At 30.5% G+C, this 22,378-nt stretch overlaps 3 protein-coding genes and 1 non-coding gene across 5 annotated transcripts; 2 read left to right on the top strand and 2 right to left on the bottom strand.

Moving 5' to 3' along the window:
• Window positions 1-295: 295 nt before the first annotated feature.
• LOC110268472 (uncharacterized) lies at window positions 296-15,954 on the top strand. Its single transcript, XM_088493228.1, has 3 exons — window positions 296-454; window positions 15,579-15,672; window positions 15,773-15,954. Exons 1-3 carry the CDS (start codon window positions 296-298, stop codon window positions 15,952-15,954), a joined length of 435 nt encoding a protein of 144 aa, XP_088349354.1.
• LOC148581696 (uncharacterized) lies at window positions 3,073-6,640 on the bottom strand. The gene is made up of 5 exons (XM_088501577.1): window positions 4,515-6,640; window positions 4,115-4,411; window positions 3,930-3,987; window positions 3,240-3,783; window positions 3,073-3,149 (listed from the first exon to the last, which is right to left on the bottom strand). Exons 1-5 carry the CDS (start codon window positions 6,275-6,277, stop codon window positions 3,073-3,075), a joined length of 2,739 nt encoding a protein of 912 aa, XP_088357703.1. The 5' UTR covers window positions 6,278-6,640.
• On the top strand, window positions 13,473-14,775 carry LOC148581695 (uncharacterized). Of its 2 annotated transcripts, XM_088510305.1 has the most exons (3): window positions 13,476-13,763; window positions 13,864-13,965; window positions 14,080-14,583. In XM_088510305.1, exons 1-3 carry the CDS (start codon window positions 13,476-13,478, stop codon window positions 14,581-14,583), a joined length of 894 nt encoding a protein of 297 aa, XP_088366431.1. The 2 variants fall into 2 exon arrangements, with proteins under 2 accessions (XP_088366432.1, XP_088366431.1); XM_088510306.1 differs by lacking the exon at window positions 13,864-13,965 and having other exon boundaries at window positions 13,473-13,763; window positions 14,080-14,775.
• A 5,224-nt stretch (window positions 15,955-21,178) lies between the features above and the next one.
• On the bottom strand, window positions 21,179-21,286 carry LOC148581694 (small nucleolar RNA R71). The gene has a single exon (XR_015895568.1). It is a non-coding gene; the product is annotated as a small nucleolar RNA R71 (small nucleolar RNA).
• Window positions 21,287-22,378: the final 1,092 nt, after the last annotated feature.

Below are 22,378 nucleotides of genomic sequence, written 5' to 3'. Positions count from 1 at the left end.
ATTATTATTATTAGCAGCTTTATTCTTTGAGTTTCTTTGCTAAGTGTGGTATTCCGATATTAGGTTTAATTGATATTTATACACTAGTACTGGTACATATCTTGCAATTGTAGGTAGATGGTGCACTTGTACACTATTCTACTAGAATTTGTTGTTGTACTAGCAGTGAATGTCACAATTCCATTTTTTAATAATGGTTTTAAGTTGCTCACTTGTTTCATGATGGGACTTATCAGGGAAATTGGAAGAGAGGGACTTATTTCTTTGCGGCACTAGCATCTGGTTTTCCAAGGCAATGGTTCAGGCATCTCCGTTCTCCTCACTAGAACACGCAACATCATTTGCAAGGGACTTATGGTTCAACAAGTCACCTACTCAATCATGGCTGAATGTGTTCTCTGTACATCCGCACATAGATCAGGCAGCTAAGTTTGTGCCTGGGCCCATTATGTTGGTACGCTCTGATAAGTCAGAAAATTGCTTGGTCCTTTTACTTTTTCAAACTACAACACTAATTTGAGTGATGTTATTATCCTATAAACAAAGGACACTACCAAAGTTCTTTATTTGTTTGAGTCTCTTAACACTGCAGGAATTGGAGCAATTCAAAAGAAAGTACCGCAGGAAATTCGGCTTTGTGTTCATAACAAGTACAAACAAGAAGCTGTCGCACCAAATACTGGAGGAGGTGAGGTAAGATAAACTATTTTCTACACATGCCTCAATTACATTAGTGTCTAATCTTATTGTTCATCAAAAAGCCCAACATCATACTTTATCGATATAGTTTAATATGGACTAGTTCTTTGTAGCTGGCCAGCTGGTCCTACCTAGCTAGTGATATATAGCTCTGTTATTTGCTTTTGTTATATAACTTACAATAGCATCAGTACCCATCATGCATCTTTTTATTAACAAAAAAATTATAAAGGTAAAAATATTACAATAGGACCATAATCCTAATTTTCATGCAACGGATTTATATCACTCCTCTTGAAGCAGGTTCTGACTTCTGAGTGTTTTTTTTAGCAAGTCACTACAGATATTTTGGGGATGAGTAATAATTCAGAGTCTTAATTTAACTTTTTTTTTAATTTTTAGATGGGTAAAAATTTAAATATATAAATTTATTCAGATGCATTAAAAGAATAAAATATTTTGATCATATTTGAAACTTTAGATTTTGTATCAAATACTCACTACTAGAAATCGGGCTTTTTCGGACAAAAATTTTAAACGAAATTTATTCCGTCCGAATGACTTTTTCATTTCGGACAAATTTGAGACAAATGTTGAACAATTTTTAGTGGAGATATTGAAATAATATATTCTGTCCTAAATTTGTCTAAATTTTGTCCCAAATTTTGGCGCCAAATTTTTTTTAGATGGCGCCAAAAATTTCATACAGATTAGCAACACATTTTGGACAAAAACTATAATTCGTCCGTATTCCATCTGAATATGCGCAATAACTTCAGACGGATTTGGGACGCATTTTGAAAAATGTTAATTCTATCCCAAATTTGTCTATAATTAGTCTTAAATGCTTTTACTATAACTAACCCTTCGAAGTAGACAAAATTTTTTCCCACAAATTTGAGACAAAAATAGCATCATTTGTAAATTCCGTTTGAAAGTTCATCAATTTTCAAATAGATTTCAAATATTTATTAAAAACTTTTAAAATTTAGTATAAAAATATTATTTATATTTTAAATTAGTCTATGATTTGTCCCAAATATTTTTACTATTCTAAAATAAAGTTTTTTTTCCTAAAATAACCTTAATTATATATAACTTATAAAAAGGTACCGTTTTTGTTTGCACCTTTCAACTCCAAAACCTCTTGTTCAAAATATGCAATAATCATCATACCAATTAACATCTTATTTATTATTATACATATTTTTTAAAATTGGATTAATAGGTACGTTAGCGCTTATTTATGCAGGCTTTTTTTATATAAATAAGTAAATAAAAAAATTAATTCTCATAATACGCATGCAGAGAAAGCTTTACAAAAATGCGCAGGCCATTGTTCGCAAAGCACCCGCGAAATGGATTTAGTGTCATCATCTCAGGAGAGGCGCACACGAATTGGAACTTCTGGTGGGGGAAGTCATTTTGTGCTGGCGCCAACGAATGGGTACTTTTGGTGGGGTTACCATGAAATTTAATTGGTTTATTTTTAAAATATATTTTTAAATATTTTAAAAAATAAAAAAATCATTTAATTTTTTATTAAGTTAATAATTTATTTTTATATAATATCAAATATGAAGTAAATTACAATCTTAAAATAATTAATTGAATCATTATAGATCAACCATTAAAATATAAGACTAGTAAATTATTATTCACCGTAACTCTTTTAATTCAGGTAGTACGTACTCAGTACTAAATAAAAAAATTTTAACAAATATATTTATTCAATCCTAAATTTTAGAACTAAATTGACTATATTAGTTTTCTTTTTCTATCATTGTATATTATGTTTGACTTTTTTATATACTCTATATTCTTTTTTTTTATTCTTTTATTTTTATTATACTTAATATTAAATTTCTGATACAAATTTTTATAAACCATCTTATATTTAATTTTGATTTTTTTAGTTACCTCATATTATTTTTAATTTATTCTTTTAATTATTTACGTTATAATAATTCAAATTTTAATTTTTTAACAAATTTAAGATAAAGTGTATCAAAGAATTACATATATAAAAATTTTAAAAATAAATTAGAAGAGTGCTAGGGGTCAGCAGATTTTGTGATTTGTAACCATCAATTAGTCATCAGTAGTGTTTTTAATGGTGTAAGATTACATCTAATGGTGGATAATCACTCATTTTTCCTTTAATGATTAAATGCTGGCCAAATTTTAATAAAAGTGCTAGTTCCTAGACTTTCTCAATAAATTATATCCAATCTTCTAAAAAAAATAGTAAAAATAAAATATAATAAAAAAATCACGTAAAATAAAAAAGTCATATACTTTTTCATAAGATTGTAGTATATTAAAAATTTAAAAAAATACAAATAAATACATTTCTTAGTGGACTTTTTCATACTATTCATTTTGATCTTCATCCTCATTGTTCTCGTCGTCGTCCTCGTCTTTGTTCTCATCCTCATCCATATCTTCGTCTTCATCCCCAAGTGGCTCATCATCATCATCATCATCATCATCATCATCATCTTCTTCTTCTTCTTCTTCTTCTTCTTCATATCTTGTACTATTGGTATCCAGTAAATCAACAGTAATGTCAATATCATTTGAGATATGATTGTTAGATTGATTTGTGCCATCTTCTTGATATGCAAAATCCTCCGTTGTTTCAATCTCAATCTCACCTCTTGCTTTAGTCTTGAATACAAACCACCATTCTGCTTTTTCCTTGGTGTTGCTCATTGGATGAGGTGCAAAATATACTTGAATTGCTTTATGTGCAATGATAAACGGATCATATTTACCATATCGTCGATTCTTTCGAATCTGTATGATTCCATACTCTTTGTTTACCTTTGTTCCTTTGCCAATTGTGGGATCAAACCATTCACATTTAAATAGTACAACTCTCTTTAGTGGTAGCCCAGTATACTCAACTTGAATAATTTCATTAAGCTGGCCATAGAAATCATTTTCATATTCACCATAACCTGTGCCTTTGACACATATTCCATAATTCTGAGTTGACTTTCCACTTGAGTGAGATCTTGTGTGAAACTTGAAGCCATTGACTTTGTAGATAGGCCAACATTTAACAATTCTTAAAGGACCCTATGCCAAGGAATGAATATTCGAATCTGTCACATTATTTAAAGGATCATGAACCTGTATTAAATAAGAACCAATAAGTTAGAATATAATATGTCATCTACCAAAAATTGTGTGTACAATAAGACTATCATATCATGTTGACTTACATAATTTTTAAACCATTTTGCAAACTCCGCTTCAATAAATTGATCAACTTGTTCATCACTTAAAGTTATATGATCTTGGCGTATGAAATCCACTATAGTACATAAATTTCAAATAAATTAAAATTATTAATATAAGAAAATATTATTAATAGTAAGAATATATATATAGAAAGATAAATACTCACCCAATATATGGCTTAATTTCATCACAGTTTATTAGTATATGATTCATGGCTGCACTGAATTCTTTGTCATCTAAATAACGAGTTTTGCATTCACCAGCAAAACAACCAGGCAAATTAAAAATAGACAAATTTTGCTCAACTGAATCATCACCTTCATCATTTTGCTTTGCGTCGATGCTAGTTTGGTTAAAATAGTACTCACAAAAGTAAGAAATCTCCTCAATTAGGTATGATTCAACGATAGATCCTTCAACATGTGCTTTGTTCTTGACCTTTTTCTTAAGATGATGGAGAAACCTATCATGAAAAAATTCATAACAAAAATCAAATAACAAATAGTTGACCTAATAAAACAGTAAAAAGAAATTTGAGAGTAAATATAGAGGTGTAAATAAGGTACCTCTCAAAAGGATACATCCATCTATATTGCACAGGACCACCAAGCAATGCTTCAAATGGCAAATGAATAGGTAGATGTTCCATTGAGTCAAAAAATCCAGGAGGAAAAATACGTTCTAGCTTGCATAGCACAATTGGAATATTTTCTTCTAGCTTATTTAGAACATCTTCTCGTAACGATGTTGAGCACAAATCTCGAAAGAATTGACTTAACTCTGTTATTGGCTTCCATATCTGCTCTGGCAATGAACTAAAAGCAATTGGCAGTAAACGTTCCATAAATATATGACAATCATGACTTTTCATTCCATATAACTTGCCCTCCTTCATGTCAACACATCTCCCTAAATTTGAAACATACCCATCAGGCATCCTTAACTCTTTCACCCATTCACATATTGCCCTCTTTTGCTGGAGGGTAAATGTGTAGTTTGCTTTGGGTTTTATAATTTTACCTCCACTTTGTTCTGGCAGTTCTAAATTTTTTCGCTTGCAGTATAATGACAGATCCATTCTAGCCTTTACATTATCTTTAGTCTTCTCTTTGATGTCCATGACAGTATTGAATATATTATCAAATACGTTCTTCTCAATATGCATTACATCAAGGTTATGACGGATTAAATTATGACGCCAATAAGGCAAATCCCAAAATATGCTTCTTTTGGTCCAATTATGCGTACTTCCATATCCTTCTATCTCAAGTTGCTCAACATCACTTATCTTATCATAATTCTGAACTATATACCATATTTGATCTCCAGTCAATCTTGGAGGAGGTTCTGATCTCTCAATTCTATTCTTATAGAATGCATCCTTGTTTCTTCTAAACATGTGATTATTTGGCAAGAATTGTCTGTGGCAGTCAAACCATGATGGATTTCCCCCATTTTTTAATTGGAATGCCTTGGTTCGTTCCATACAGTATGGGCATGCTAGCCTGCCTGCTGTCATCCATCCAGACAACATTCCATATGCAGGAAAATCATTAATAGTCCACAACAATGCAGCTCGCATTACAAAATTTGACTTGGAATGAATATCATAAGTTAAAACGCCATCTTTCCATAGTAGTTTTAGCTCATCAATCAAGGGCTGCAGGTATACATCAATCCTGGTTTTGGGATTACGAGGACCAGGGATAATCATGGATAAAAACATGTAAGGAGTTTTCATGCACATAGAAGGAGGCAAGTTATACGGAGTGACAATTATTGGCCAACATGAATATTGTTTACCGGATTGACCAAAAGGGGTGAATCCATCAGCACATAATCCTAGTTTGACATTGCGTGGTTCTTGAGAAAATTGTGGATGTTTTCTATCAAAATACTTCCATGCTTTTGAATTCGATGGATGCTCAAGAACTCCTTTAAACTCGTGATCAAAATGCCATCGCATGTGAGATGTTGTGTTCATTGAAGCATAAAGTCTTCTTAAACGAGGTATAAGTGGTAAATAGTGCATTCGTTTCAAAGGAACTTGTTTACCCTTTTTACCTATCTTGTACCTTGGAGAATGACAAAATTTACATTCCTTTCGTAGTATATCATCCTCCTTGTAATACAGCATACAACCATTAATGCAACAATCAATTTTATTGCTTTCCATGCCAAGTTTTGATACTAGCTTCTTTGCTTCATAAAAATTGGAGACAAGTAAGTTATCCTTCGGCATCACTTCTTTCATAGCTTTCACGAAATCATCAAAGATTTGTTGAGATACATTCCCTTTAGCTTTTATACTCAACATTTTAACTGCCATTGATAATTCTGAATGATCAATACATCCCTCAAATAATGGGCGCTGAGCAGACTATAATAAATCATAAAATTTTTTAGCTTCTGCATTCGGAGGCTCCTCCATGTTTTCTTCAAATTGACTCATAAATTCTGGTCCAGCAGCATCAACCACCATAGATTCATACGAATTTCTTATTGGCACATTAGCATGCGGAGAAGAACATGTACCTTCTTGATTATTATCTTGATCTAAATTCAAATGCAAAGGACTCTCTCCATGTGAATCCCAACACCAGTATCTTGGCATGAAACCATATTTATATAAATCTAATGAAACCTCATCCGGAGTTAAGAAAATCTTATTTTTATGTTTGTTGCAAGGACATCTAAGTACACTGCCTTCAAGTACAAATTGAGGTTGTTTTGTAACTGTATCAATAAAATTTCGAACGCCATTGACAAATTCCTGTCGTAATCCTCCTCGATTTGGCAAATTTCTATTGTACATCCACTTTCGATGTTCTGAAATTTCCATATCTACATATAAAGTATATTAAAAATTAGATTAATTAAATTATATTTTTATGAGATAACCAACTATGAGTATAATTAATTTAATGTTACAAAATTATAATATTATATTTTGATAAATAATAAATCATCTAAAAAATATGTACCACACTTCACCGATAATTCATATTACTATTAAAAAATTAGTATATCATACTATTAAAATGAACTATTTCACTATAATTTTTTAGGAAAAAAACTTAAATGTATGTGTTGAAATTTATAATATGAAAAAATGATAATAATAAATAAAATATATACTAATTTTAAAAACACAAGATAAAAATTACACAAAGTCAAATAAAATAATAATATTATTCTATAAAAAAATATATATCGATAATAATGATAAAAAAATTTATATCAACAATGAATAATAAAAATTCATGTAAAAAATTATAAAAATATACTTCAGTGAACATAAAAAAATTTTAAAAATTTTAAAAATTTTAAAAAATAAAAAAATATAAAAATAATCTTGCAAAGATCTTATCCATTTTTATTAAAATTGAATCAGATCGACCGCTTCGACAAAAAAATCAGTCAAATCCAAAAAAACCGGTCAAATTCGATAAAGTCGGTCTGACCGCACCGTATGAAGTTTAAAATTTCTCAAAATGTGTGAATTGGGGTTCGAACCCTTGTCATTTACAATAAAAATATCTTTTTATGCCACTAAGCTGATTTAACTCTCATTAATGTATATGCAAATTATAATATATATATATATATATATATATATATATCAGATAGTTTACTTCTACTTAATTTATTTTAATTTTAATTATAAACTCATTCATTCTTAAATTAATTATGTTTTTATTTAATAATAATTATAAACTCACTTATTTTTTTTAATAATGATATAATATCTATTAATATCATTTTTGAGACAATTACTTGTAGTATATAATAGATATAAACTAATAAATAAATTATTAAAATTTAAAAATAATAGTTATTTTAATATAAAAATAAAATACAAATATTTATAATAGAATAAAATTAACAAAATATTTATTATTTCTGTTCTATATTGTTTTAAATTAGCTAAATATTTTTAAAATATTAGTAAAAATATGTATTTTAAAAAAAAATTTTTTATTACATTACTTTTTCAAATTGTTCAATCATAAAATTTCAAAGAGATCTACTGGAACCTTACTAAATCATACGGTATTATAAATCTCATCGTTTTGAATATGACTGTTCATTGTTTCAAGTTTTTAACGTTATCTAATTTAAAACTTAAAAAGTATTCCATTCTTATGGCTGTGTTTGTTTATAGAGACAGGACATGATATGATACTGAGACAGAGACAATAGGATGGAGATACTAAAAATTATTCTTTGTGTATTATATTTGGATACGATGTACAAGACACTAATGTAATGTCCAGTATTATGTTTGGATACACATGGACAAGACTAAAATATTATAGTGAATGACTAAAATAGCCATGTAATTCCAAATTTTCTACATCAAATACAAACTAATTTAATAGAGAATGAGAGGACATAGGAGTACAGACAGAACTTGAAAAAAATGTTTGAAGAAGCCAAAAATTTTAATAAAAAAATATATAATAATATTTATATTAAAATAAAATTTATAAATATAATTATTTTATTTTTAAATTTAATATTTATATGTAGCAATACATATGGTTAAGATTAACAAAAAAATAAATCTGAGTTTGATTAATAAAAAAATTTGTTTAGGTTAATAAGCCAAACTAATTTTAAATAAAAAATCAGTATTAAAAAAGAATTCGTTTTTACATGAAAAAAAAATAGTTTTTACACATAAAAATCTATTAAATATTTAGAAAACCAATTTTTTTTTATCTAAAAACTGATTTTTCTTTAAATTATATAAAATCAATTATAACTTATAAATTATTTTTTAGCATTTTAAAAGATCAATTTTACCTTTGATAATATTTTCAAAAGTTTTAAGATTAATTATTTTTGTCATTATTTTTATTACAAATCAAATAATATAATACAAAGTTAAAATGGTATTGAAGTAAGAACGATAAGAAGGAAGGAATTATGAAGTCCAATAAAAAATTCTACAAAAAGGAGAGAATACCTGAAAGAAAGAGAAAGAAAGAACGCAGAGATAAAGAAAGACCAGGAAGAAGATATTACCTCTCTGAACATAACGCAATAAGAAAAATAAGAAGGGGTAATAGTGGAATAATAAAAAATATCTATAGACACAAAGGAAAACAAAATTTATAAAAAAGTCTATGCCTATCCTTCTAAATCCTGTGTCCATCACTGTCCTTCGTAGAAGAATGGACACAAAAGTATAAAAAACTGTCTCGGATAGATATTAAAAAAATTTTTATTCTTTATTCTTTTTTTTATAAAAAGACACAAATAACTTTTTATCTTAAAAATTATTAATTCAACTAAACAAGATAAAGTAAATAAAGAACTAATCGGTAAATAATAAATTATTAATAATAAAAAATTATAATAATAAACATTAAATCACATAATGATAGATATTAAAAAAAATTTTACCTATGTACGGATTGTTAGATGGATCAAAAATTTGCGATTTAAGACAATTTGTCTTATTGGAACGATGGGGTGAGTACTTATAAAGATACTCCAACACAGAATATATTTAAAAAGTATATGTGTGTGGAATGAGTAATATAATTGAGGAGTCTTTAACACCTCTTTATATAATTTGAGACAATTATCTTATCTTATTTTATCTTATCTATCTTATCCATTAATATAAAATTTATATTTAATTAATATGATCTTCTAAATATTTAGTTTTTAAGATTATTATGTAACAAAAATTTAAAAACATAATTTAATTCAAATACTTTAAAATTAATATTAGATATAATTTTTTAAAATATCTATCTTTTAAAAATCAATATTCCATAACTTATTTTTGGATATTTTCGTTATAATCTTTTTTTTAATTTAAAAATAAAAATTAGATATAATATTAATTTTAAATATTTTCGTTATAATCTTATCTTTTTTAAAATTGATAGTAAAAAGTAGATATAATATTAATTTTAAAATTTATTATATGTAGTTATTTTAAAGCCACTTATTTACCTGCGCCAAAAATCCAAAATTTTTAATCAAGACCGCCATTTGGTTTCCAGGGATTTCAGATTTAGAGTGCCTTCTCCCTTCTCATATCACAGCTAGGGTCACTTTCTTCTGCGTACTCTGCCTCCTACTTGTGGCCGCCGGTGATCTTCCGGGACGAACGCTAGGCAAGCCTCGGACCTCACACCTCAGGCAACCTCCACGCTCGTGCGTCGCGCTCAAGGCTACAACCCCAGTCGCTCACACTGCTTTGCTCATACCGTTCTGCCTCCTGCATGTGGCCACCTCTTCCAGTCTCAGCGCGCCAGTAAGGGAAGGCTTCCGTGCAGGTAGTTAAAGCCTGGGATCTGGATAGCGAAGAGAAGAGTTTTGCCCGGCAAGCGAATCATAGAAAAAGCACTTCCCTAATTCTTGACGTGAGAAAGGAATAGAATCTGGTAAGTAGAGGTGAGTGGGGTGTCTTCCATAGAGGAGGAATGCTCCACCGATCTATACATGCTTTTATTTTATTTTATTTTGTTTCGTATCTTATGGTGAATGAATGTGTTTTTTTGAAGTTTTGCTTTCAAAAATTGTAAATGTCTATTTTATTTTATTTATGATTTGTTATTAATTTATTATGATACTTCAATGAAACTATAATTGCTATGACCAGACTGAATCATAAGTTTTGTATTTCCGAAGCTTCAAATTGATGGTTTTATTAAGAGCTTTTGTCACAAATGGCTTTCCTGCTATCAATGTATCCTGTTTTGAATGAATGTGTTTTTTTGAAGTTTTGCTTTCAGTAAAGAGAAACCAGCTCCCTGGATTCTTTTGAAGTTTTGCTTTCAAAAATTGTAAATGTCTATTTTATTTTATTTATGATTTGTTATTAATTTATTATGATACTTCAATGAAACTATAATTGCTATGACCAGATTGAATCATAAGTTTTGTATTTCCGAAGCTTCAAATTGATGGTTTTATTAAGAGCTTTTGTCACAAATGGCTTTCCTGCTATCAATGTATCCTGTTTTGAATGAATGTGTTTTTTTGAAGTTTTGCTTTCAGTAAAGAGAAACCAGCTCCCTGGATTCTTTTGAAGTTTTGCTTTCAAAAATTGTAAATGTCTATTTTATTTTATTTATGATTTGTTATTAATTTATTATGATACTTCAATGAAACTATAATTGCTATGACCAGACTGAATCATAAGTTTTGTATTTCCGAAGCTTCAAATTGATGGTTTTATTAAGAGCTTTTGTCACAAATGGCTTTCCTGCTATCAATGTATCCTGTTTTCAACTGTGTTAACTGCTTTTATGATACTTATGTAGATAAACCTGTAAGAAAAATGTAGTACCTTACATATGAATTCTTCATTCTTTTGCACGCTTATCTATTGTCAACTGTTGATTTTCTGTGGTATGAGTCCTAAAAATATAATTGTCCCTCAATAATTGTTACATATGAATTCTTCATTCTTTTGCACGCTTATCTTCTTTTTTTAGTCTGATACTGTAAGTGTAAAAATTTTTGAACTTGAATTGAAATTGGCAAGTGGCACAAATAATTTTATTTATGCCAAAAGGTCTTGAAATGTATTGAAATGGAGAGCAAGTTAGAGATAATTTATGCCAAAAATATTATATGCCAAAAAGAATGTTTAAGAATCCATTGAGATGAAGTTTGAAATGGAGAGAGTGGCAGAGTACAAATGATAAATATTTTCTGTAAAAGTTTAGGAAGAATTTATCTTTTTAGTTGTGTTTATCTTTTTCTTTTATAAGAAAAAACAACATATTAGGAACACATAGAAGAACTATAAATTATTAAGTTGTTGAATAAAAAATATTCTTTAAATTTATTAATAATAAAAAGAGTTTTGTTATTAAATCATATTAAATTCACAAATTATGAGTTGTTCGTACAATAATTTTATACTTTATTCATCCGGTTTTGAATCTATAGTCTTTTATAAATATGAGACTTTCTTTTCTTGATTGCATTCATCATATTATTCTTAGTTTATCTATGTATATAAGTAATAAATATTGATAAGAATTATCTAATATAGTTGTGAGCAATAATAGTTCCTTATTGCATTATTTCATATTATTCTTTGGCTTCAATATGGAATTTGCACTTGTACAATGGAGTAGTTATGAGCAGTAGTGGAATATAAGTATAATATATATATAGAAAAAAAGGACCTTAATTTTAACAATATTTAAACCTATATAAAGTCAATTAGTTGCATTTTATTCAAATTGTTTCTTCTAGGCGCTTCTCAAAAGTTGTGAATCTTTCGTGAATTGTTTAAGTTTGTTAACTTTTTTATTGTGTCTTTTGTATGGCTTCTTTTAAGAAAGTGGGAGTCAGTAACAAGCTACACGCACACATATTTTAGTGAAGACTACGGCATAATCATGCATTCTTATGAAGAAAGGAGTAAAAAGGTATTTATGACTGGAAGTTTGATGTTAAAACACCCAGTGTTGTATTATGTGATTATTTGACGTAATTGACTTTAGTTTTTGACTATGAATTATAATTGTCATTGATATTATTGTGATTATAGTTTATTGGTTGGATTTAGTTTGATTATGTCTGTGTTGCAATTATGACTATGAACTTGTTAAAATACTCATGTGTACATATATATTAGTAGTTTAGTACTAAAGCATAGTAGCACTTTATTTTACATCCTCATTGATTATTTTGGCAGCTAAGTATTATTTTACATTGTTATTTTTTTAATTATTTCGATGATGTACATGTTACTGAAATTTAAATGCAATGTCTTAGTAATTTTATAAATCTTTGTTGTTTTAGATGTCAGGTTCTAAAAAAAATAAAAAACACTTGTCAATTAAAGTACAAAAGTCTGGTAATAAGGAGGTGATTAGTGCACACAAAACTAAGCTTTCACACCCTAAACCTACAAAATCACGAGCTCCAGTTCCTTCACATGTATCTAAAAAGCCTTCAGCATTACCACCCTCTTCTTCGCAGCCACCACAAAAATTCAAGAGAAATTTACTATCTTCCCATGCCGATCATACACCATCACCATCACAATCACCAGCTGAATCACCATATTGTTCACCTATCCAACCTCAGTCATTTGATAATGCTCCTAATAATGAACGAAATTTACATCATGCTCACTCATCGGATGAAAATCATCAAGATGAATCTCTTGCTCAAGAAGGTGAACTTGTCACTCAAGAAGGGCTCTTGAAAATAGAGCCTTTTGGCAATGAGTAAGTACAACAATCAGTTTTCTATTTTAATGTTCTCTCTATATTGTTTTTATTATGAATACATGTGTAATTACTCATTATTTGAACTTCTTATAGGTTTAATCCATGTACTGCTGTTCGTCATGTAACAAATGCCATTAAAAGCAAATTTTCAGAATTCTGCCCTTCTTGGAGACATGCTAGTGAGCAAATGCGAGATTTGTGGTTTATTGAATTTAAGGTAAGTATTCATTATCATTTTTTTTGTTATTTTGATATTATACATAGTGGGTAATTCAATGTATATGTTTTCTTTTCTAGAAAAATTGTATGTGGGAACCTCAACACAATGCAAGAATTCGTCAAATTTTTGAGATTAAAGGGAGTGATCGATTAAGATCATTGATGAATCAGGAGAGACGCAATTATTCAAAAGACCCTAACCATGTACCAAAATATATTCCTGAACCCGTTTGGCGTCAACTATTACATTATTTTGCTACAGATTCAAAATTTAAGAACTGGTCAGCAGCAAATACTGTGAATCGAGCATCAAATGCTGGAAGTTCTATGCATACTGGTGGTTCCATATCTATGGGTGAACATGCACGCAGAATGGTAAGATAAAAATAGTTTATTTATAGTCTTATTCTTATTATTTTTGCAATGTTCTCTTATTCTTTTTTTTTTTCTATCGATTAAAACTGTTATATTATAGGAGAAAGCTACGGGAGTAAAACCTTCTCTAGAAGAAGTTTATACTAAATGCCACACCAAAAAAGACAAAAGTTGGATTGATGAAAGATCTGAGAAAGTCATTGTATGTGATGCTAATTTGTTCTTCTTTTTGTTTTTTTCAACTGCTAATTTTCACTATATGTTAGTATTTGTTCATGGCATATTTAGTTGCGATTAACATGAATTGATTTTGTAGGGTGAATTCAAAAAGCGAAAGACAGAACTTTCTCAAGTAGCTTTATCCTTGGATAATGAGGGAGATGTTGAGGCATCTAAGGAAGGCCTAGATATACCAGATGATTATACTGTTTGGAACGAAGTTGTGACAAAGGGAAAAAAGAAAGCTGCTTTTGGTTTAGGTTCTTTTGGTTTAGATCTCTCTTCAAAGTTGGATTCCAGAAATTGTTCAGAGACATCCAAAGATAATCTAAATATTGAGCAAGAACTTCACATGTGGAAAGAAAAAGCAAAGGAGCAAGAAATGATCAATGAAGAGCAAAAGGTTAAGTTGAAAGATGCTGAGCACAAGTTAAAAGATCAAGGACGTCAACTAAAAGTTCAACAGAAAAGAATTGGTTCTACTGAAAAGACAATTCATGCTTTGTATAAAAAGTTGAATCTCCCACTTCCTTCAACCTTGTCTGATCCTACGGAAGATGAGCTTGGGACAGGCTCTAGTGATGATAACATGAGTGATTGATATTTGGAGTATATGTTTCTTCTGATTTAGATTAAGGAATTTTAGGTGAATTAGTTAGTACATTTTATTTTATTCATGATATTTGACCTTTTTAAAGGCTTTCTTTGTTTTAGTTTAAGTATTTTTTTTCTTATTTTAGTTTGATTACATTTATGGACAAAAGTATTTTAATAATAAATATTTTTTTAACTCTTTTATGGTAATTAACTTTTTCATGATTTTATTATGTGTTTATAATTTGGATGATGTAATATGAAAAAAATAATTATGATGGTCTTAATATAGAAAGCAAATCGAATACAATTTATTTTCTAAAATATTTATCTATTAAATAGCAAATTATTTTGTATGAAAATTATTTGAAATATTATATTAAATTTGTAGAAAATTTGTGCGAAAATAATTAGTTGTTTTGTATGAAATTTGTTTCAAATACTTAAATTCTTTTAAATTAAATTTGTCTGAAATTTAATTGAAAAGAAATATTTGATTTGTCTAAAATTTGTTCGAAAAAAATTTGCTATATTTGACTAAATTCGTTAGAAATTTGTCTGAAATAAAGTATATTTTTTGTTTGAAATTTGTCTGAAATACGTTGTTTTTATGTTAGCTAATCTGTCTGAAATTCGTCTAAAATACATCATAATAGTTAGAAATCTAGCAGATAAATGCCTATTCGAAATCTGTCACAAAATCGTCTGAAAAAATTTCGGACGAAATTTCAGACAAAATTTAAATTAGCAACAAGGCTTTTTGGGACAAAAAAAATCCGTCCCAATTTTGTTTGAAAGAAAAAATTTGTCTATAATTTGTTCGAAATTTATTTCAATTTCGTCTCAAAATTCGTCCGAAAAAGCCCTATTTCTAGTAGTGACTTAGAACAATTGTTAACCCTTTTCAACTTATTGTAATAAATATCATGAATTCTGAACCATTATTGTTAGTTAGACAATAGCTCAATACTGCTTATGTATGTATTGTTGGACATTGCACAGACACGCTATGAGAATCCTCTTTCTGTTGAACTTGATATTACGTCTCGGGAGGAATTCATTATTATAGAGAGAAAGCTTGCACGACTTTTGGAATGTAAGCCAAACAATAAACTGACAGTGTTGCTTAAGCATGGTTTTTTTTTTTTTAGTATTGGTAACACATTGGATTTACTTGCCTTTGATGTAACTTTCAGGTTTATCTCAAGAGAATGTTCGAGAGACTCCAGAAGAAACAGGGGAGGTAGTTCAAGACTCGATGCAGGAGGACGACGTTGCGAAAGACGATAGTTCCGAGGAGGTTGTTTCTACTGTAAACAATGCTCCAAAGCTTACTTTTGACCTCAATAAAACACCAGCAGAGAATGGGGTCTTTTGAGTCTTGTTGTATGTACTTGTTAGTTTGATCTTGTTAGATACATCTGATTTTTTACAGTCTATGAGTTGATTTGGTTATTGAAAAATTGGCATGTAATTGGTATACTCGACTTGGATGATTTGTCTTTTTAATTGGTGTGAGCTTAATGAGGTAGCAAGGAACACGTTCGAGATTAAAATTATGTTGACTTCATATATCCTACTTAATCTTTTATGACTTGAAATTGTTTTGAGACAAGATTCAATTGACAGCCAAGATTATTCTTTCATTAATTTTTTACTAGATAGTGCAGCTGAATGCATATTGCTGACTACTAGGCTTATGTCATTTTAGCAAAGTAATGAGCACATATATTTATCGTTGACTATAATTTTGTTCAAAACAGGGCTTATACTTTGTTTTTGGTTTTGTCATGTCTTAAAATTTTGAAAATAAAAGTTATTTCATCATTTTATTTTATTAACGTGCCTGTTCAGCCACTTTTTTTTATTGCTTTTAAGAAATTAATTTTATTTTTTAAATTGATTTGATAAGTATTTTTTTAGTTTAATATTAATGTGATTTTATTTATATATGAAGTCATTTTTATGTTTTTATAGTACATTCATTATATCATAAATTTAATAATTAATGTAAATTTTAAAAAATTGAATAAATTTATATTTATTTTGATTACATTCAAGAGTGAATTATATGTATTCCTATAACCAAGAAATAGACTTAACTTCTTCTATAATAAGTAAATTTTTCAATAATTTAATGTATAAAAAAGGTCTCATCTTTTTATTTATCCTAAAAATTAAAAATTGAAATTAGTATTCATAGTTTTGATTAATAGAATTAAAATAAATTATAAAAATAAATCTTGAATAAAAAAAAATCACCTTGTTTAAAACTATTTTGCAAATGGAGTCATTTTTATAATCTTACGATTGAGGGTGAGCAATTTTTTTAAATTTCTTTGAGTACGTGACTGAGTATGTAGTTTTAAATTATAAAAATAGGGGTAAAATATGAAAAAAAAGAATTGGATACTGATGAGCGGATAATTTATACGCTTTTTGACATTGTTTTTAGTATGTTTTTAGTAGGATCTAGTTACTTTTAGGGATGTTTTCATTAGTTTTTATGTTAAATTCACATTTCTGGACTTTACTATGAGTTTGTCTGTTTTTCTGTGATTTCAGGTATTTTCTGGCTAAAATTGAGGGACTTGAGCAGAAATCAGATTTAGAGGTTGAAGAAGGACTGCTGATGCTGTTGGATTCTGACCTCCCTGCACTCAAAGTGGATTTTCTGGCGCTACAGAACTCGAAATGGCGCGCTTCCAATTGCGTTGGAAAGTAGACATCCAGAGCTTTCCAGCAATATATAATAGTCCATACTTTGGCCAAGAATAGACGACGCAAATTGGCGTTCAACGCCAGCTCTCTGCCCAAATCTGGCGTCCAGCGCCAGAAAAGGAGCCAAAACCAGAGTTGAACGCCCAAACTGGCACAAAAGCTGGCGTTCAACTACAGAAAGGACCTCTACACATGCAACACTCAAGCTCAGACCAAGCACACACCAAGTGGGCCCCGGAAGTGGATTTATGCATCAATTACTTACTTCTGTAAACCCTAGTAGCTAGTTTATTATAAATAGGACATTTTACTAGTCTTTTTGACCATCTTTGGATTATATTTTGATCTATTGATCACGTATGGGAGGCTGGCCACTCGGCCATGCCTACCCTCTATTCACTTATGTACTTTCATACGGTAGAGTTTCTGCACTCCATAGATTAAGGTGTGGAGCTCTGCTGTTCCTCAAAGATTAATGCAAAGTACTACTGTTTTCTATTCAATTCATCTTACTTCGCTTCTAAGATATTCATTCGCACTTCAACCTGAATGTGATGAACGTGACAATCATCATCATTCCCTATGAACGCGTGCCTGACAACCACTTCCGTTCTACCTTAGACTGAATGAGTATCTCTTAGATCTCCTAACCAGAATCTTCGTGGCGTAAGCTAGAATCATGGCGGCATTCAAGAGAATCTGGAAGGTCTAAACCTTGTCTGTGGTATTCCGAGTAGGATTCAATGAATGAATGACTGTGATGAGCTCCAAACTCGCGATTGCGGGGCGTTAGTGACAGACGCAAAAGGATAGTAAATCCTATTCCAGCATGATCGAGAACCGACAGATGAATAGCCGTGCCGTGACAGGGTGCGTTGACCATTTTCACTGAGAGGATAAGATGAAGCCATTGACAAGGGTGATGCCTCCAGACGATTAGCCGTGCCGTGACAGGGCATTGGATCATTTTCCTGAGAGATGACCGAAAGTAGCCATTGACAGTGGTGATGTATCACATAAAGCCAGCCATGGAAAGGAGTAAGACTGATTGGATGAAGATAGCAGGAAAGCAGAGGTCCAGAGGAACGAAAGCATCTCCATTCGCTTATCTGAAATTCTCACCAATGAATTACATAAGTATTTCTATCCTTACTTTATGTTTTATTTACATAATATATTGTAGCCCATATAAGTCAACTTAACTAAGATTTGCAAGGTGACAATAGCTTGCTTCATACCAACAATCTCCGTGGGATTCGACCCTTACTCACGTAAGGTATTACTTGGACGACCCAGTGCACTTGCTGGTTAGTTACACGGAGTTGTGAACCATGGTCTTGGCATCATGTTTTTGGTGCCATTTCCAGGGAAAGAAAGAGCAATGAATTTTATATAATTAAAGTGTAATCACGATTCCGCGTACCAAGTTTTTGGCGCCGTTGCCGGGGATTGTTCGAGTATGGACAACTGACGGTTCATCCTGTTGCTCAGATTAGGTAATTTTCTTTTTGTTTTATTTTCAAAAAATTTTCAAAAATATTTCAAAATTTTCTCATCTGTTTTCGAAAAAAAAATGTTTTCAAAAATTTTATTCAAAATTTTTAAGAATGAATTCTAGTGTTTCATGAAGCATGTGAAGCCTGGCTGGCTGTAAAGCCATGTCTAAATTTATTTGGACTGAGGCAGCAATTTGTTATCAAGAGCAAGCTAGTTGTTGCTAATCCACCTGCTGCTGTTCCTGATTCACCTGCTGAAGCTTGGTTGGCCATTGGCCATGTCTAGTGTTTTGGACCGGAGCTTTCATTGAAAGCTTGGCTGGCTAGTGAGCCATGTCTAATTCCTGGACTGAAGCTTTAGACTAAGAATGCAAGATTACTGGAATTCATGTTAAAAATTTTGGAATCCTTATTTTTTCTTTTTCATATAATTTTTGAAAAAATCCAAAAAAATTAGAAAATCATAAAAATCAAAAACATTTTTTGTGTTTCTTGTTTGAGTCATGAGTCATGTCATAAGTTTGGTGTCATTTGCATGTGCATCTTGCATTTTTCGAAAATTTCATGCATTCATGGTGTTCTTCATGATCTTCAAGTTGTTCTTGGTAAGTCTTCTTGTTTGATCTTGATGATTTTTTGTTTTGTGTCTTTTATTGTTTTTCATATGCATTCTTGAATTCTTAGTGCCTAAGCATTAAAGAATTCTAAGTTTGGTGTCTTGCATGTTTTCTTTGCATTAAAAAAAAATTTTCAAAAATGTGTTCTTGATATTCATCATGATCTTCATAGTGTTCTTGGTGTTCATCTTGACATTCATAGCATTCTTGCATTCATCACATGTTTTAATCTAAAAATTTCATGCATTGCATATTTTTAGTGTTTTTCTCTCTCATCATAAAAATTCAAAAATAAAAAAAATATCTTTCCCTCTTTCTCTCTCATAAATTCGAAAATTAGATTTGACTTTTTTCAAAAATTTTTAAAATCAAGTTGTTTTTATGAGTCAAATCAAATTTTCATTTTAAAAATCTTATCTTTTTCAAAATCTTTTTCAAAAATCAAATCTTTTTCAAATTTCTTAGTTATTTTCGAAAATTCCAAAAAAATATTTTTCAAAAATCTTTTTCTTATTTTTATCAAATAATTTTCGAAAATAACAATAACAATTAATGTTTTGATTCAAAAATTTCAAGTTTGTTACTTGCTTGTTAAGAAAGATTCAAACTTTGAGTTTAGAATCATATCTTGTGATTTCTTGTGAATCAAGTCATTAATTGTGATTTTAAAAAATCAAATCTTTTTCAAAACTAATTTCAATCATATCTTTTCAAAATATCTTCTTATCTTATCTTTTTCAAAAATTTGATTTCAAAATATCTTTTCTAACTTCCTAACTTCTTATCTTTTCAAAATTTGTTTCATCTAACTAACTAACTTTTTGTTTGTTTCTTAACTTTTTCAAAACTACCTAACTAACTCTCTCTCTCTCTAATTTTCGAAAATATCTTCCCTCTTTTTCAAAAATTTCTTTTTTTATTAACTAATTATTTTTTATTTTTGATTTTAAAATTTTTCAAAAAAAAATATTAACCTTTTTCAAAAACTATTTTCGAAAATCACTAACTCTTTTTCAAAAATTATTTTTGAAAATTCTCCCTCTCCCATCTTATTCTATTTATTTATTCATCTACTAACATCTCATCTCACATCTCTATCCTCCTCACAGTTGTGTTTCTTCCATTACATTACATTCTTTGTCTCCCTCTTTTCTCCCACTCACAAAGGGATCCCTATACTGTGGTATAAAGGATCTCTATTATTATTATTTTTCTGTGCCTTCTTCTTTGTCATATGAGCAGGAGCAAGGACAAGAACATTCTTGCTGAAGCAGATCTAGAACCTGAAAGGACTCTGAAGAGAAAATTAAGAAAAGCTAAATTACAACAATCCAGAGATAACCTGTCAGAAATTTTCGAACAGGAAGAGGAAATGGCAGCCGAAAATAATAATAATGCAAGGAGGATGCTTGGTGACTTTACTGCACATAATTCCAATTTACATGGAAGAAGCATCTCCATTCCTGCCATTGGAGCAAACAACTTTGAGCTGAAACCTCAATTAGTTTCTCTGATGCAGCAGAACTGCAAGTTTCATGGACTTCCATCTGAAGATCCTTTTCAGTTCTTAACTGAATTCTTGCAGATATGTAATACTGTTAAGACTAATGGAGTAGATCCTGAAGTCTACAGGCTCATGCTTTTCCCTTTTGCTGTAAGAGACAGAGCTAGAATATGGTTGGACTCTCAACCTAAAGATAGCCTGAACTCTTGGGATAAGCTGGTCACGGCTTTCTTAGCCAAGTTCTTTCCTCCTCAAAAGCTGAGCAAGCTTAGAGTGGATGTTCAGACTTTCAAACAGAAAGAAGGTGAATCCCTCTATGAAGCTTGGGAAAGATACAAACAGTTGACCAAAAAGTGTCCTTCTGACATGCTTTCAGAATGGACCATCCTGGATATATTCTATGATGGTTTATCTGAGTTATCAAAGATGTCATTGGATACTTCTGCAGGTGGATCCATTCACCTAAAGAAAACGCCTGCAGAAGCTCAAGAACTCATTGACATGGTTGCTAATAACCAGTTCATGTACACTTCTGAGAGGAATCCTGTGAGTAATGGGACGCCTCTGAAGAAGGGAGTTCTTGAAGTTGATACTCTGAATGCCATATTGGCTCAGAATAAAATATTGACTCAGCAAGTCAATATGATCTCTCAGAGTCTGAATGGAATGCAAGCTGCATCCAACAGTACTAAAGAGGATTCTTATGAAGAAGAAGCTTATGATCCTGAGAACCCTGCAATAGCAGAGGTGAATTACTTAGGTGAACCTTATGGAAACACCTATAACTCATCATGGAGAAACCATCCAAATTTCTCATGGAAGGATCAAAAGCCTTAACAAGGCTTTAATAATGGTGGAAGAAGCAGGTTTAACAATAATAAACCTTTTCCATTATCCACTCAGCAACAGACAGAGAACTCTGAACAAAATACTTCTAATTTGGCAAACTTAGTCTCTGATCTGTCCAAGGCCACTGTGAGTTTCATGAATGAAACAAGGTCCTCCATTAGAAATTTGGAAGCACAAGTGGGCCAGCTGAGTAAGAGGATCACTGAAATCCCTCCTAGTACTCTCCCAAGCAATACAGAAGAGAACCCAAAAGGAGAGTGCAAGGCCATTGACATAAGTACCATGGCCGAACCCAAAGAGGGAGAGGAGGACGTGAATCCCAAGGAGGAAGACCTCCTGGGACGTCCAGTGATCAATAAGGAGCTTCCCTCTGAGGACCAAAGGACTCTGAGACTCATCTAGAGACCATAGAGATTCCATTGAACCTCCTTATGCCCTTCATGAGCTCTGATGAGTATTCCTCTTCTGAAGAGAATGAGGATGTTACTGAAGAGCAAACTGCCAAGTTTCTTGGTGCAATCATGAAACTGAATGCCAAATTATTTGGTATTGAAACTTGGGAAGATGAACCTCTCTTGTTCACCAATGAACTAAGTGATCTGGATCAACTGACAT

The sequence above is a fragment of the Arachis ipaensis genome, chromosome B10, assembly GCF_059453495.1.
Source record: "Arachis ipaensis isolate K30076 ecotype BB chromosome B10, ASM5945349v1, whole genome shotgun sequence".
Taxonomy (NCBI): domain Eukaryota; kingdom Viridiplantae; phylum Streptophyta; class Magnoliopsida; order Fabales; family Fabaceae; genus Arachis; species Arachis ipaensis.
The sequence above is the reverse complement of the archived record's forward strand: the minus strand, read 5'-3'. Positions and strand labels throughout refer to the sequence as shown.

What these genes read in the sequence shown, in the direction of transcription:
- LOC110268472 (XM_088493228.1), top strand. Translation starts at nt 296, where the DNA reads ATGGTTCAGGCATCTCCGTTCTCCTCACTAGAACACGCAACATCATTT. An exon ending in TGCCTGGGCCCATTATGTTG is followed by an intron (nt 455 to 15,578) that starts GTACGCTCTGAT and finishes GACATTGCACAG; the next exon opens with ACACGCTATGAGAATCCTCT. An exon ending in GCTTGCACGACTTTTGGAAT is followed by an intron (nt 15,673 to 15,772) that starts GTAAGCCAAACA and finishes TGTAACTTTCAG; the next exon opens with GTTTATCTCAAGAGAATGTT.
- LOC148581696 (XM_088501577.1), bottom strand. Translation starts at nt 6,277, where the DNA reads ATGGCAGTTAAAATGTTGAGTATAAAAGCTAAAGGGAATGTATCTCAA. An exon ending in GAAATTAAGCCATATATTGG is followed by an intron (nt 3,988 to 4,114) that starts GTGAGTATTTAT and finishes TATAACTTTAAG; the next exon opens with TGATGAACAAGTTGATCAAT. An exon ending in CAAAATGGTTTAAAAATTAT is followed by an intron (nt 3,784 to 3,929) that starts GTAAGTCAACAT and finishes TCCTTGGCATAG; the next exon opens with GGTCCTTTAAGAATTGTTAA.
- LOC148581695 (XM_088510305.1), top strand. Translation starts at nt 13,476, where the DNA reads ATGTGGGAACCTCAACACAATGCAAGAATTCGTCAAATTTTTGAGATT. An exon ending in GTGAACATGCACGCAGAATG is followed by an intron (nt 13,764 to 13,863) that starts GTAAGATAAAAA and finishes GTTATATTATAG; the next exon opens with GAGAAAGCTACGGGAGTAAA. An exon ending in AAAGATCTGAGAAAGTCATT is followed by an intron (nt 13,966 to 14,079) that starts GTATGTGATGCT and finishes TTGATTTTGTAG; the next exon opens with GGTGAATTCAAAAAGCGAAA.